Genomic DNA, 15,256 nt, shown 5'->3' on the forward strand with positions numbered 1-15,256 from the left:
GTTTTGTGAATAAACAAGCTCGTGGATGTTTTTTGTCAAGGACTTTAATATATTAATAAAATGTACACACATACAGTACATTGTGTGTGTGTGTGTGTGTGTGTGTGTATATGTAAATTAGCATATGTTTCAATAGTATGTAATACTATTACTTGTATCTAAAGTATATAAATAGTAGCCTATGATATATTGTTAAATGCACAAATAAATCAAATTAAGAATGACTATATAGGTCTAAACAAATAAAGAAACATTAAATCAGAATTGACTGCACTTGATTAACTTCAAGCATCATCTTTCAGCAAGACAAGGACTACAAAAAGAAGAAAAAAAAAAGAAATCTGAAAGGATGCCTCGAGTCCTCCCTCCTCCCCAGTGCACCTGTTGCTCGCGAGCAGCCAGGAGTCACGTGACTGGAGCCGTCAGGATATCCTTCGACCTTTTGATTCCTGTTACAAGTTGATATTTGCGGAGACAAAATGATCAATCTCGAATGCTGCTGCCCTTCCAAACACAGCAGACAACGTGACAATTTTACCTTATTCTCTTGATTTTGCACCATAATCCATAAAATGGATAGCAGCCAAACCGAACGCAACCACATTTGTTTGTTAGCGTAAAAGCCACAGAGAAGTAAACAGACAAGAAACACAGACGAGCGATTCACTTTATCAAGAATACAGCTGCCCCACTTTATCCGCAACAAATGCCTTCAACTTCATTTAACCCCCAAGCACTTAAAAATAAACGGTAAATAGAGAGCGCGATAAACAGCAGATCTCTGCCCTATATTGTTAGGAAAGTGCGTGTTGAAGTCCATATGGCAACTTCCTTTTGACCTGCTTTCCCGTCCTCGTCGTGTATTGTCAGGCCTGTCACCGATAAAGAATCACTTGACTTGCTATAACAAGTTCAAAAGAAACAGAGAATCCATGAAGAATTGAGTAAAGGAACACCCCTACTGCTTTCGCTATCATTCCCATAGAGATAGCGATATTATTGATGGGATGGCTATGCTAATTTCTTTAGAGGCACAACTTTTATTTTGGAATTTGTTCAAAAAGGAATTTCATACACATCAGACTGGAAAATGCGGGCTGAATTCCTAAGCGTTTAAGGGGCAGCATGGGAATCTGATTTTCATAGTGAATAATGAATGTGCTATCTTTTAAAACGTGTGTTTTGTCTGGAAAGAAAATAAAGAGAAGACGAGCCTTTGCCTTCGGGATTTAATAACGAGTAATGCTCCTTTGAACACACTAAATATCACAAACACACAACTGTGTAGTGAAGCAGAAAGAGAAAGAGGAAAACCTTCCACTTTGCAACTTGTCACAGGGAAACAGAGTTCTCTGGATCACGTTAGGAGGAAGGCGCGTTTTGTCCTGCTTGTGTAAATACGCCATAGCATTATTATTACAATTATAATGCATGCTAGGATTTATATATATATATGTGTGTGTGTGTGTGTGTGTGTGTGTGTGTGTGTGTGTGTGTGTGTCTGTAAATATAAATAATATATTTATAATTTTTGGGCATAATATAGCCTATGTGCTATGTGGGAAAATTGACCTATAAAGTTAAGTACAGAAGTTCTTAATTATTTTAACCCCCCTCCCTTCCTCCTTATAATTTATCTGGATATATCAGAATCAATATAATCAATCTAATAACCGATCGATAATCAATCAGTCTCGCATCCGTGTCCTTTTCTTCAAAGTCACGCGCACTCGCATTCCCATTCCCACTGGAAAGCCTTCTCTTATGTTGTTATTATTATTATTGTTGTTTTTATTACCAAAGCGCTCCCATAATTACAACATAATCATTATATAATCCCACAACAAAGAGTTTATTGAATCAGTAGCTTTTGTCAGCTGCCGGGACGCTGAATGTAGCCTACAATTGCGTTATTCTGCGTCTCGTTCCTCGTGTAGAAAAGCAACATCGGCCTGAGCGCTGAAGTTCAGCCCCAAAAAAGTTTCATGTCCTCACCGAAGTACCTTTTCAGAGGACCTTCTCCTACGTCTCTGAGCGCGTGTCTCGACCGCTGTCTGGACCCTTTTCTTCTTTCTGTGATGAAGAGGGAGGTTGTTGGTTAGGCTACGCGCCCCGCTGAGTGGCAATTTCATCTCATATTTACTAACTGATAAGCTTTCTCGTGCATTTGTTTTAAATATGCGCTCCTGTGTGACGCGTTAGCATATAAGAGTGTGAAAAAAGCGCTTCCCGTCTTGGCCAGTCTCTGTTTGTGTGCATGCATGTGTGTGTGTGATTGTGTGCAACATAACCGGCTTATTTACATTAAATACGCCACAAGGTTACAGTGCAGATGAGCGTCATTTTATCACTCATTACTTCTCTCTTATACTGACTGATGCTCGCGCTCTCCGCTTATCTCACTGGACTTTTTCTCGAGGATACAAGACTTCAGATACTTTCCCCAGCAAGGTAAGCACATTTATTTCGCAATTGTAGCTATTTGTAGTGTTTTTCCACTGTGTGCTTTATACGGCGACAGGCATCAACGCCAATTACGCCTCGTCTGAATAACGGGGCTGACAATGTGAGTGAGGATAGACAGATTTTAATAAGTGTTTACAAGGAAGTCAAGGTCAATAAGATGATCCGATGGAGTGAATTTCGCCTTTGAGTCTCTCCGCGTGGGAAAAACAGACGATTCGAGATGATAGTCCGTGCACCGGGGCTGTTTTATCAAGGGTTCAAGCTTTTAGTCCCATCAAATGCCGCAAGACTCTCTCCGCTCTCTGTGAATGGACGACAATGGAGTGTCTTTTTAACGGTACAATGCGTTTCACCATCCAGATAGGGGGAGTCCGAACAGACAGATGAGGGGAAATGTCTTGTGATGCTGGCCGATCACTATCAATGAACGCGTTTATAGCGAGAATAAACTCAAAGGCGCTTTTACATCACTCGGGATGCGCGAGGAACAGTTGGGAAACGGATTCGCGGGAGGACGATCATAACAGGTCCGATGCACGCGCACGCGTGTGTATTTGCTTTAACCCCCTGAGCAGTATAAGAAAATGATCAGCTCAATTATGTGGACATGCTTCATTATTCAATGAAGACGATCTTTCGCAACGCGTCTTGACGTCCGGATGAATTTAAAGGTAAGAAGTGGCTAGATCAGTAGTAAGCTCGCGGATGGATTTCGCTCGATTCGCTTTCTAAAAGTCAGTTTGTGCTAATGATGTGTGTGTGTGTGTGTGTGTTATTATATTTCATTATTTGTTTGAAATAGACACAGTATCAATTGTCCAAGACGTTGTCGCGTAATAAAACGGCTTCATAATCGAAAGCGTCTACTGGAAGCCATTGCACGCGCTTAGATGAACTTACTCTAAAGAGAAAAATAAATAAAATAAAGCACGCCGTAGTATTTTACATTTGGCTCTTGCAAGGCTAACTTTATTAAATAAGTGTAAAGACATATCGCGCATTATTACTGTAAGGTGGACAGAAGCTTTCCAGGGATGCGCACTAGATTCGCTCGTGTTGGCCAAGCAGAGATATGGAGCTGTAAGAAAGTTTCCTCAAATCTCTGCTCAAACTTTCTCACTTCAGCCCCAAGGGCTTTGCGTTTAGGATTTCAGCTGAAGTGAACACAGATCGGTGGGAGAATTAGGATCAAAGTTACCCGGTGCATGCCATGTGTCAAAACTTGTGAGATGGAAGAGCCGGTGAGACCTGCCATTTTGTGCTGTGATCGACCTCTTATGAACAGAAGCCTTATGATGGCATTCAACAACTGAGGGCGAAATGTCATATCAGACTTAAAAACCTTTTTATCTGCGAAAAAAAAAACACACACACGCACATCTCCCCTGGAAATGGAGATTTGAACGACTGTTGCGAACATTGTCGCTTGGGGAAATTATGTTTTATGGAGAAAAAAAAAAGAACAAGAAAGTTGTAAGAATTGGAGATTGGGATAGGAATGCGCGCGGGAGTGCGGGAATAATTGAAGAAAAGATAAAATGTTGTATGTTAGCATGATTGTGAGCTGCGTTTCGACACTCAATAAAATCATTGTGCGCCTTGTTTTATGACTATTTTGCTACTTCACACATTATAACGCTATCAGGGTCAGGATTATAATATGACACATTGCATTATGCATCTATTGCGCGCACTTCAGGTGCTTAATTCTTTATTAAAGGTATTTATAAATCTATCAAAATTGAATTGCTGTCTTATGGATTCAGATCCAGGTGCAGATTTCTCCTGTCACTTTATATGAGATGACCCCAAACTTTTACTTAAGGAAAAGAATATTAAACACACACACTCTCACACACACATACACACATACATATCCAGCTACTTTTAGTTTTTCTGCATCTTTCGTTATGTTGAAATGAGATAACTGTTTTTTCCTCAGGTTCATTGTTCATAAAAAGGGACAAATAGCAGGCGGCACAGATGTACTGTCATTGTTTAACGGATATTATGTCTGTAATAGTGTCTGGGCGTAGACATTTTTGTCAGCTCTTTTCATTTTTCTGATTTGAAATGACATTATGATGTAGTCAAGTCACACATTCTTTTCAGAATCCCACACAATTCATTTGAAAGGCCAGCATTAACATGACCACAAATATAGCCTTGTAAGCTCCTTTATAAATGAAAATAAATAAATCAATAAACAGTATGTTGGATTATTGTGGACAGTAGGGAAGGGAGAGAAAATAGTCATGCATTACAATTAAGAGGCCATCCCAATTCAGGTGATCGTATCATGTGAAATGTTTGATTTATTTAACAGCAAGTTTTAATTGTATTTAATTATGAACTATTCTAAAATAGTTCCTAGACTACAGTGTTGATTTGTAATCATTGTTTTTATGCTAAATAATGTGTCTTGTTTTTCTGCTACATTAAAAAAATATTTTACTAATAAAAAAAAAAAAAAAAGCTGAGACACGGGATAGCCACAGTCGTAGAAGTGTTGATGTCGTTTTGCTATTGTATTGGTTAATGCTTTTTTTAAAAAAAAATTATTATTAATAAAAAAATATATAAATTGTTCTTCACAAACAAATTAACAGCTGAAAATGTATATCATGCTCACATGGAATTGATCATCTATGTGACAAAATGTTTTTTTGGGGAGGAAAAATATCAAACTCGTTTAAATGCAGTGAGAGAGATGGTGTTATGAAGACTCTTGTGAATACACTCTGCCAGTGCAACTGATAGCAGTTCGATGGGGCTAAACAGACCAAGCCAATCCTGTCAAAATGTCTCCTCCCTGGTGTGTATGCTCTCATTTACATATGCGTCTTGCACTCATTCGGCAGGGAAAGTGTGTGTTGTGTGGCAGAACTTGGCAGCGTTCAAGAGCGTTAGCGTGTCCCTAGGTCTGCGTGCTCGCAGCCGCTGTCACCAGTAACCAGTAAGTGTGGAGGTGCACCTCCCCAGCCTTTGCCACGGCCGAGGGCAGGGCAGTGCCAGCGGGCAGGAGAGACGATCCTTCTCTCTTTCTCTCTCTCTCTGTCTCCAGGCCTGTCAGTCTCCAGCTTAGCCGGCTGGATCTGTGCTTGAGCCTTGGAGACTTGATCAAACAGCCATTCCACACTTAAATGCCTCCCCGCTCCTTTTAATTGGAGGAAATTGTCTTCCAGATGCCCGGGCCCTAGCCAGGCAACTCAGGGGGGACAGTATGGCAGGCAAGGCCGCGGCGTTTAGGTATTAATTGATATGTGCTGTGGAGACACCGACCCCGTCGTCGCCCTCATTCCCTTCCTCTCCAGCTCTGAAGTCTCAGGCCTTTCCCCTCGTGGCGGAAGAACCCCTAAAAACCAGGAGTGTGGCGTTTATTTGTTGGGGGCATTCACGTGATGCTGTTGGATTAACAAATAACATTAGTGACCTTGATAAGGAAGGTTATGTTAACTCCTGAGAAAAGAATCTATTTTGTTTAATGACATTTTTCAATATTTTACAATTACACTCACTTTTTTATTGGTGTTGATGGTTCTATAAAGAACATTTAACATCCATGGAACCTTTCCATTTTACAAAATGTGCTTTATTGTGGAAAAATGTTTTTTCATTTATTTAATTATTATTATATATATTTTTTTATATTCTCAAAACTAAGAAAAGTGGCTCTTTTAAGAACTACTCACTGACATTCTTAAGGGAACACAAAAATGGTTCTTCAGTGGCAGAATACCCAATGTTGGCTTGTGATGACTATTGATTTGGGACTATTGAGGAGGATAAAAATGCCATTGAAATATATACTCATGTCAAATTGTTATGTTTTTTGTTTTATTTTTGCATTGAAATTTAAAAACAGCATAAGCGTAACTGAAATTTATTTAATAATTAATTTATTATTATTATTATTTTTTTTAATGATAGATTTTAATATAACATTTAAAGGAAATGTTTACTTTTCAATCAATTTTTTTAGGCCTTTAACTTGAAAAAAGCTTTTTTTTTAAACCATTATTTTTTAAGACGTTATTTTTTTTTCTCCACATTGTTGTGAACGGTATTATCTCCAAACATCCAACTTTTTAGAGTAAAGTTATGGGTGTGGTCGTGTAGTGATAGTTATAGAATATAGTATATATAATCCATCCTCCTCTGAAAGTACATTTAGAAGAGTGCCTCACATTACTCCTATGCCTGTCCTCTCCAATTGATTAAGCGCATAATTCCCTGTCATTCAATATCCGCCTGTGTACAGCCGAAGACACAGTTCAGCATGTCACTTTACGTAATATAAATGGGAATGTTCGGTTACTGACAGATGCCAACTTTTGTATTTAACAAATAATTATAGTGGAATAAGGACATTTCGTTATGCACATGTCACTTATAAATGAGTGATGATTTCTAAGGTTTTTTGTAGTCGTTCGAAACAGACAGACAGAGAGAGATCGAGAGGGAGAGTGGGTAGAGGAGTGGAAGTTTTTGAGCGGGCTAATCACAGACGTCAGTCAGTGTGTGATCTAAGAATAAAGAGTGCCCTGACAGATGAGGTGGTGACGGATGATCTTGTCTCCACTGCCTCATGCCAGGGTGCCACCAGAAGGAGCGTCTGTCTGTCTACGGAGCGAGGGAGAGAGAGATAGGGTCCTTGCTCTACTCCACCCGGAGGCACTTTCCATGAGGAAAATATATAGATAGACTAATGGCGCTTTGAGGAATATCGAGCACTGGAAGGGAAGAATACGTTACAGTTAAAGTTAGCCCATGCGCAGATGACAGAACTGAACAGATGTGTGCAGATGTTTCGTATCCTGCTAATTTTTTCCCCCGATCTCATAATTCTCTCCTGTGGGAGTGGGAATGGGTGGACGAAAATCAGCCCTCCAACACCACACACGTGCTCACACTCTCTGTCACACATGTAGAGAGCGAGTGTGTACAGAAAGGCTGAGGGACATGTGGTCATTATAGAGAGTGTTGAATCGGGCAGGTTTACACAGCCTTGGGAGACACGGTCAGCCTTCGGCTACAGCCTTACTCGATTTCCAGAAATGGGACACCTATTTATCTGACCACACCCCACTTTTCTTATTTTTTTATGCCTAGCATCTTATATTTAATAATTGTGGGAACTGCTGAGTTAACGCTTTTAATAGAACCCCCCCCCCCCCCCCAAAAAAAAAACAAACAAACTAGCAAACAACTAATTTCTGTGTACTATAGGGCACCGTCTGACATGACAGTTTGCTTCTGAGTTGGTGAGAAGCACAAAATTATAGCCATGTCATCTCATCAGACAGGGGCTTTGCTCAAACAAGCGACTTCCTGTCAATAACTAGCCGTAAGCACATGCTATTATGTTGTTTTGCATTCTAATCCGAGCTCTTAAAATAGTGGTAAATATTTGCAGGGCTGCACAAGCACCAACGATAGTGGCAGATACCTCTGATGGCTGGGTGGTCCGCTGTTGAAGCGGAGGGCATCTCTGTTATAAGATGTCTCCAGATAATTGGGGGAGTTTAACAACACCTACCCTTGAACTGTTTCCAGGTCATGACCCCAATGGGTGCACCATCCCTGAGTGTTAGGGACTGCAGCCCCCTGTGGGGCGGCCTGGTTAAAATAGACGCCACTGAGAAGTAAAGAGGGACCCTGCACCTTTAATTATGATCAAGAGGTTTTCTCCAAAGGACGGAGGCGTAGCAGTTATGTTGCCTCGTAAATCTGCCTCAGATGCAGTATATTGTGTTGAACTATTACGGTACACTATTATACTGCATATTCAACTGGCTCTTCAGGACCTGATTTGCATAATTGGATCTTTAATGAAACTTGCCTTGTGGAACAAAAAAGGAGAAAAAAAAATGAGAAGAGAGATGAAAAAAATACATTATAGTATTAAAGGCAAACCCCAGCGAGTATTTGTGGTGGGAAGTTGGACTTGTCTGAAATTAAAGAAAAAAATATATATGAAAAAATAAATAATTTAATTAAAGAGAACTTGGGAAAAAAACAGCCTGTTTAAAGGAGTGCATGAGCAGTGAAGTGACCTACGTAATGTACACGCCGTCACTTACCAGTACACACACGCACGCACACATACATCACTGGCGGAGCTACAAATAGGATGAGAAGTACCTCTGAAAGCTGTACATACTCAGCCAGGTCTCGGGGGTTATTACTACAATAGCTGGATTTCTTTAGCCTGAGGGATTTTAGCTTCTCTGTCGGCACTCATTCCCTCCACTTGTTACTCAGGGAAGATGGGTCCTTTGTAGGGAAGCCCAAGCCGCTTGCAAGTCGGAATTCCTTTGCTGCAAATATTTTGACAATTTCCAGTCAGATCTGCGTGGACTGGATTTCTCTCTTGCCTCCTCCACTAGGGGTGCCGTATCAGAAGCGTTATTTTAAAGTGTTATTTTATTTATTTTTCCTCTCTGTAGCTGCATAATCACCGCAACGCTTTTACACAAGTATATTTATGTGTTTCCAGACACTTTATAATCCATAACATCTGTTTCGTGCTTATTTGCAACCTAGGATTGTTTTTATTGGTTAATTAAAATGCATGTGTCTTTTCTTCCTGTTCTTGAGCAGTTGAAGGTTAAAATGCTGATAGTGACCCTTTCGAATAAACGTGACAGTCATGGTTAATGAATTGTTATTTGCCCTGTCTTTGAAGGACCTATAATTTAAAAAGTGAAGGAAAGAGAAACCGAGAGCAAAGGAATACGGAAAAGAGAGCGAAGGGAGGGGGAAAAAAAGGAAAAGAGCTGTTTAGCTGCACTGTAGCAGGAGTGGTTTGTATCCAGGGGGGAAGAGTGTTGTTAATCAGGGAGAGAGGTTAAAAACGGATATTAGCTAAACGATGATGATTTATCATTGGAGGAGGGGGCCGAAAAACACAGAGGTGACTCCACTCCAGAGGCCTGGGAGTGGATCATATGGCTGCGTGGTTCACAGGTGGCTATTAGCGCAATGTTGGAGAGGGGCGGCAAAAGGAGACAGAAAAAGAGGGAGGGAGGGTGCGGGAAAAAAAAACTAGTGCCACAGCTAGCGGTGAGCTGCCATTTACCCTGTATGTGCAAACGACTCTTTCACTCACTCTCTCTTTTTCCTTCTCCCTCTCTCCCTCTTTTTTTTTTCTCTCCATGCTCTGCACTTGGGAACTTTCAGCTGACAGTGTGTCCCGGTCCTTGGTATCTCACAGGTAGGCTCATGTTATTTTTACTCCCCCTAATTTCCCCTGAATATGACCCTTTTATGTTTTACACACACCACACACACACATGCAATGTGTATGCACACATGCTCTCGCACACACTCACACAGTCACACTAACACACGGTCAGAGTGCTTGTGCTGTTGATTCTCCCGGTAATGATGTCATTGCGATAGTGGAGGAGAGCAAATGTCTCCTGATTCCTCCATTTAACGGCTGGCTGAATTGGCTGATAATGATAGCATTGGCGTCTCCAGCCTTACAGACAGATCAGACCCTGTGAATTAGCAGCTCCTAACCAGAGAGAGTGAGAGAGAGAGAGAGAGAGAGAGAGAGAGAGAGAGAGAGAGAGAGAGAGAGAGAGAGAGAGAGAGAGAGATGGCATACGGAGGGGAAAGAGGGAAGCACTGGCACTGGGAAAGAGAGAGAGAGAGAGATGTTGAAAGAGAGAGAGGGTGATGTATTTAACATATCTGTGCTGTGCTCTTGAACAGGCTGTGAGAGATCTGTGTGTGGCAGTGCTGATAACTGCCGCTTGATATCAGTCAGGGACATGACCGCCTGTTTGCAAAGCTCTTTAATGCCTCTGCACGTCTGTCCTGCTACTTTGAACTGAATCATGGTCACATCAGGGCCGTATCATTCAATATCTGACCTTAATATTGGAATTTCTTTCACAATTAATATACTTTAAACCATTCAAAATAATAATTATTATTTTAAGGCTGATTTAGTTTATTATTATTATTTTTTTTTTTAATGAATGATTGATTTTATAAATACACTGAGCATCTTTTAATGTATTTTATCAGTCGTTTAGTTGACATTTTACAGTTTTTATATTTCTAAATATGAATGCATCTTTCACCCAAATGGCTCTTTGCAAATATTTAGCGACTTTAAACACCATGCAACCTAGAACTTTTAAAACACCATATTCCCCTCCTCCAAAAGCTCTAATAGGGTTTTACTGTTTTTCTGGCGATCTTAAAGTAAATAAACAGGTCTGAATGCTAATGAGTGTTCCAGGCTTTGAACACATGCCCCTCTGTGACAGTCATCCACCCTGCACCCCTCTAGCCATACCAGCATTGCCACATCTTCAGACACATCCTCTGTGTCATAAGAGTATACAGACCTTCCTACAGTTTCCCCACCAGAACAAATATTAAGTATGTAAGTATTTGTATATCTGCTCATTTCTGTCCAAGGTTTAGGCCAAGCCCAATTTCAGAGGGTCAACACTTTTAGAATTTAGGAGAATATCACAGATTTAATAGATGAAAAATTGGATTTTATTATTATTATTAGTAGTAGTAGGAATAATGCTGGGCAATGATTAATAGTGATTAATTGCATCCAAAATACGTTTTTGTGTAATATAATATATGTGTGCGTACTGTGTATATTTATTATGTATACATAAAGACACACACATACAGTATATATGTAGAAAATATTTATATGTATTTACATGTATATATGTATATTCATATAATTTATATTATATAAAAATATATATTTAATATATAAACATATTTTTTCTTGAATAAATACATGCATTTGTATAATATGCATACATAATAAATATACACAGTACACACACATATAATGTACACAAAAACTTTTAATTTGGATGCGATTAATCACAATTAGTCATTGCCCAGCACTAATTATTATTATTATTATTATTATTATTATTATTAATATTTTCAATTTATTTATTTATTTGGTCTTTTTTCATATAAAAAGTTACCCACACAGCCCCCTTCCCCCCCTTAATAAAATATTTGTGTTACTATCGTGTTTGTGGTGGAGGGTATACCATATTTGTAAGGGAATAATTGCATTGTTTAAATCCTGTAGACATATATACACATACAATCAGCCACCTGGTTGCTTTGTTTGTAGAGGGCTGTCAGTCCTGTGAGAAGCACTTTAAGTAACTCTTGCTGAAGGTGAGAGTTAAACAGTATTTACTTTGGGGAATTTGCCTTTATTTATCTGCATTAATACAGAGGTGAATTTTAAAGGGGCTCTCAGAGAGAATTCCCCCGATGCTCAGCTTACTTTACACACCTTTTAAGTCTTAAGATGTGTTTCTCCCCTCCTGCTGACGCGTACCCATAACACATCTCCCACAATCTCCGCCGATTTTCACAAATCAGCTTCTTTTCCCTCTCCCCCTTTCTTGTCTGTTATTGTTTTTGTTCTCTCGCCTGCTCCCTTTTTTCAGTCTTGATCACGAAGTGTTGTTGTCTGTCTCTTAAGTTGCCCGTTTCATCTCTTTTGTTATGGCGTCTGTGCCAATCGTTGTAATTGGGAGAAAGCTAAGTTAAGTGAGTGAAGGAGAGAGTGTGGGGTAACTTGCCTTGTTACTCTTCCCCACGTTTTTGTAAATAAGGCTGTCAGTATAGATCAGCCTGTGGTAATGTGGACGATCCAATCCACTCCAAACCCACACGACTGGAGGCTGGAAAAAAATGGAAGGCATGTTCAGAAAGGACAGCTTAGAGTTCAGTTACACTTCTGGAAGTTTTTACGCATGACTTCTTTCCGTCAGATCAACCGCCAGCATCCTTCGTAACTTCCAGAGGTCAAACGAATGAGTACAAGGGTTACCTTTTAACCTGTTTATTGTAGAAAAAAATGCATTTTGGAGTGAAAAAATTCAGAACATCACTGGAAGTGTACGTTCACAGCCAGGGGAAACAAGATGGCATTTTGTTTCCTGCTTGCATCTGAAAGTGTGCTGTGTGTTTTCCATAAACGGTGTAAAATAAATTTCTGTGTGCTTTTTTAAATATAAACACGATATTTATAGTTTGGACGTTTATACATAAATGTGGGTTGGATTTCGCTAAGATGCTTAAGGGTGAATTAATTTCATGACGCTAATCAGAATGTTATGGATATCGGCTGTTTCAGAGCGAGAGCGAGCCGGCGATGACGTGATGGGCGCAGAGGAAGGGGCCTGTGGTCTGGTGTTGATCATTAACAATTTTCCTGTATGTGTGGCCCCCTCATCAGGCGGCTAAAAGATCATCTCTGTTTAAATTTGCATGATGATGGTACTGTGACCAGTCATCGTTAGATCAGCTAACTAGAGAGGCTTAAGGTTGGGCAGAGAAGATTCATGATCCCCCCCTTCCCCCGATCCTCTCTCTCCCTCTTTCCGTCGTGGGAGGTCCCCTTTAAAGTGCAAACCTCAGCCCCCCTCTTGTCCCGCGTCTCCAGGAATGATGATCCGACGCGATCCTGTTTCGGCGCGCGCAGAATGTGGAAGCTATGGGAGATTTTCTCCTCAGTTTATATATTTTTCTTCCTCTCTCTCTCTCCCCTCAGTCTCTCTTAGCCCTCACTCAGTCCCGCTGATTGCCGTAGCCTCGGGGCTCTCCGGCGCACACTACATCCCTGTGATTATATTAATGGCCTCCCGCGCTGGGTTTGGAGGCTGAGGACGGCCGGGGTAATGCGAAGCATCACAGAGGAACAGTTAAGGAGATGGACCTCTGACCGCAGGGGGTCTTGGGATCAAGGCCCAGGTGGGCCACGGAGCAGCTCCACGCTCCCTCTGGGCAGGCCACTTAACTCGCAACGCCTCAGTGAGTGCCCTAACCACAGCCATAGCAGAGCGCACACGAGAGAAGGAGAGAAAGAGAAATGTGATGTGGGGTTTCTGTGTCTGCTGTGAAAAAGGGAAGTTATGAGTGAGACAGAACAAATCACACCCAGAGGCTTTTGGCTAAAACTCACAAAGCTGGCTAATAATTCTCCTCTGAGAAGTATTGATCTTTATTTGTTATTATGTGACTTCTAGGCACTCTCGCACGTTTATTTGTCTTCATTAGACTTGAACAGCACCTGCAGCATTGTTACTCCAAAATGGAGTGTGTGTATTTGCGTTATTGCATACGAAAATGTTTGTTTGCTCCTGTGCTATGTGTCTGCGTGTTAGCTCCTTTATTTGGGAGGACTTTGTTATTTCTTTCCCTCTAATTTGTGATTTATTGTGAAATTGCCGTGCGTGTACATGTGTGATATGTCGGCGTGCACTGAATATATCGCCTACTGATATGTGAAGCGGGATCTGTTTGTATCCCAGAGAAGGACTTGTGCGATGGGAGCTGTGGGGGTCCGTCTCTCCTCGACTGGACGTTTGATCCAGGCACACAAGGGGTCTGCCCCGTCCCATGCTCCTCTGTTTCATCCCCTCGCCTTGGCCGCCGGACCCCCGCTTTCCACTTTTGTTGTTGTGAGTAATCTCGGAAATGATCTTAATTATGGAGGCCGGGTCGGATTCTTTCTCTACCGTCCAAATGCGCTTTAAATCAAACACTGTAGTCAGTTGGTTATGAGCAAAGGGAGGTACTGCACACCTCCGAGCCTAGGAAGAGAGAGAAGGCAGGATCGTAGGACTTTGTTGCACCTGGATTCTTACTTTTGGAGGGTGGTTTGGAGCACCATTTATGACAAATACAAAGATCTATATGTGGAGATTTGTTGATCACAGCTGGTAAATGATTAATGCGTTGGTAGATATTTGGCCATTTTGAGATCATTTCAGCTGATACGTGTGCCCGCTTGGTCGATTATCAGAAACATTAGTTCTTGATGGTGTCAGTTAAAGTGTCAGCTTCTCATCAAACTTTCTGTCCAATCAAATGCTCTCTAGAATCCAAAGCGTCCTGCCCCCTACTCTATAAATAGATGCTAAAGTGCTAGCTGAAATCGGTCACTTGTTCACAGAATTACTATTTTCTGTATGTTGAATGGTGCACTATATAGGAGATAGGGAACGATTCAGACAGTGTATATATGCTTTCCACTGAGAAAAAAGAAGTCTGGTTTTGCACTATGTCATGTTAACCAATGCACCGCACACACAGTCTGCTCCGGTCAAAAGACATGATAGCACGGAGCGGATCATTTGTGTGAGTCGGCACAGACCACAAAACGTATCGGGATTCAAACCTATTTGAATTCTACACAGAATGCTATGTTTTATAGTAATATGGATGAGATTGTGGCTGACATACCCTGTCAAATATGGCTTTACGGAGCTCAACGGCTGTGAACGGCTCTAGCACAAAGCTGTGATATAAACGAACTCTAATGGCGTTTTAAAAAGGAGTGGGGCTGCTTGATATGTCCCACGCTGTCTTCCTGTTACAGTTCAAATGACGTCAAAACATAGAAAAACACTGCGTATTTCAAAGCATTTCAGGGGACCTTTAAGCAGTGCAACTTTTCAACATTGATAATAGTGTGTATTCTTGTGCAGCAAATTAGCATATTAGAATGATTTCTGAAAGATCACCACCCAAGAAAATTTTTAAATATAGTTATATAATAAAAAAACAAACAAAAAAAAAACAATGATTTTAAAATATAATAATAAGAGACTTACCAATCCTAAAAAAAAAATCTTACCAACCCTAACTTTTCATTATTGGTTTATTTATTTCCATGATATGTAAAACTGTAATAATACATCTATTAGTTATTAACTAGTTATTTAGTAGTTATAGGTAATTAGTTATAACAGTAATAATACATATT

At 40.5% G+C, this 15,256-nt stretch overlaps 1 protein-coding gene across 7 annotated transcripts in view; it reads left to right on the plus strand.

Moving 5' to 3' along the window:
• The first annotated feature begins 1,905 nt into the window (after window positions 1-1,905).
• znf536 (zinc finger protein 536) overlaps window positions 1,906-15,256 on the plus strand; it is a 182,783-nt gene continuing 169,432 nt past the window's right edge. For 2 of the 7 annotated variants that reach the window (XM_059534303.1, XM_059534319.1), the window contains exons 1-2: window positions 1,907-3,137; window positions 9,649-9,682. Coding sequence is in view for 1 of the 7 variants with exons in the window: in XM_059534285.1 (XP_059390268.1) it covers window positions 2,785-2,803; window positions 9,649-9,682 (53 nt within the window). In the remaining 6 variants the exon portion in view is untranslated. Of the gene's footprint in view, window positions 3,138-9,648; window positions 9,683-15,256 lie in introns of all 7 variants that reach the window. The other 5 variants (XM_059534267.1, XM_059534276.1, XM_059534285.1 and 2 more) reach the window with 5 other exon arrangements.

The sequence above is a fragment of the Carassius carassius genome, chromosome 3 (assembly GCF_963082965.1).
Source record: "Carassius carassius chromosome 3, fCarCar2.1, whole genome shotgun sequence".
NCBI classification, from domain to species: Eukaryota; Metazoa; Chordata; class Actinopteri; order Cypriniformes; family Cyprinidae; genus Carassius; species Carassius carassius.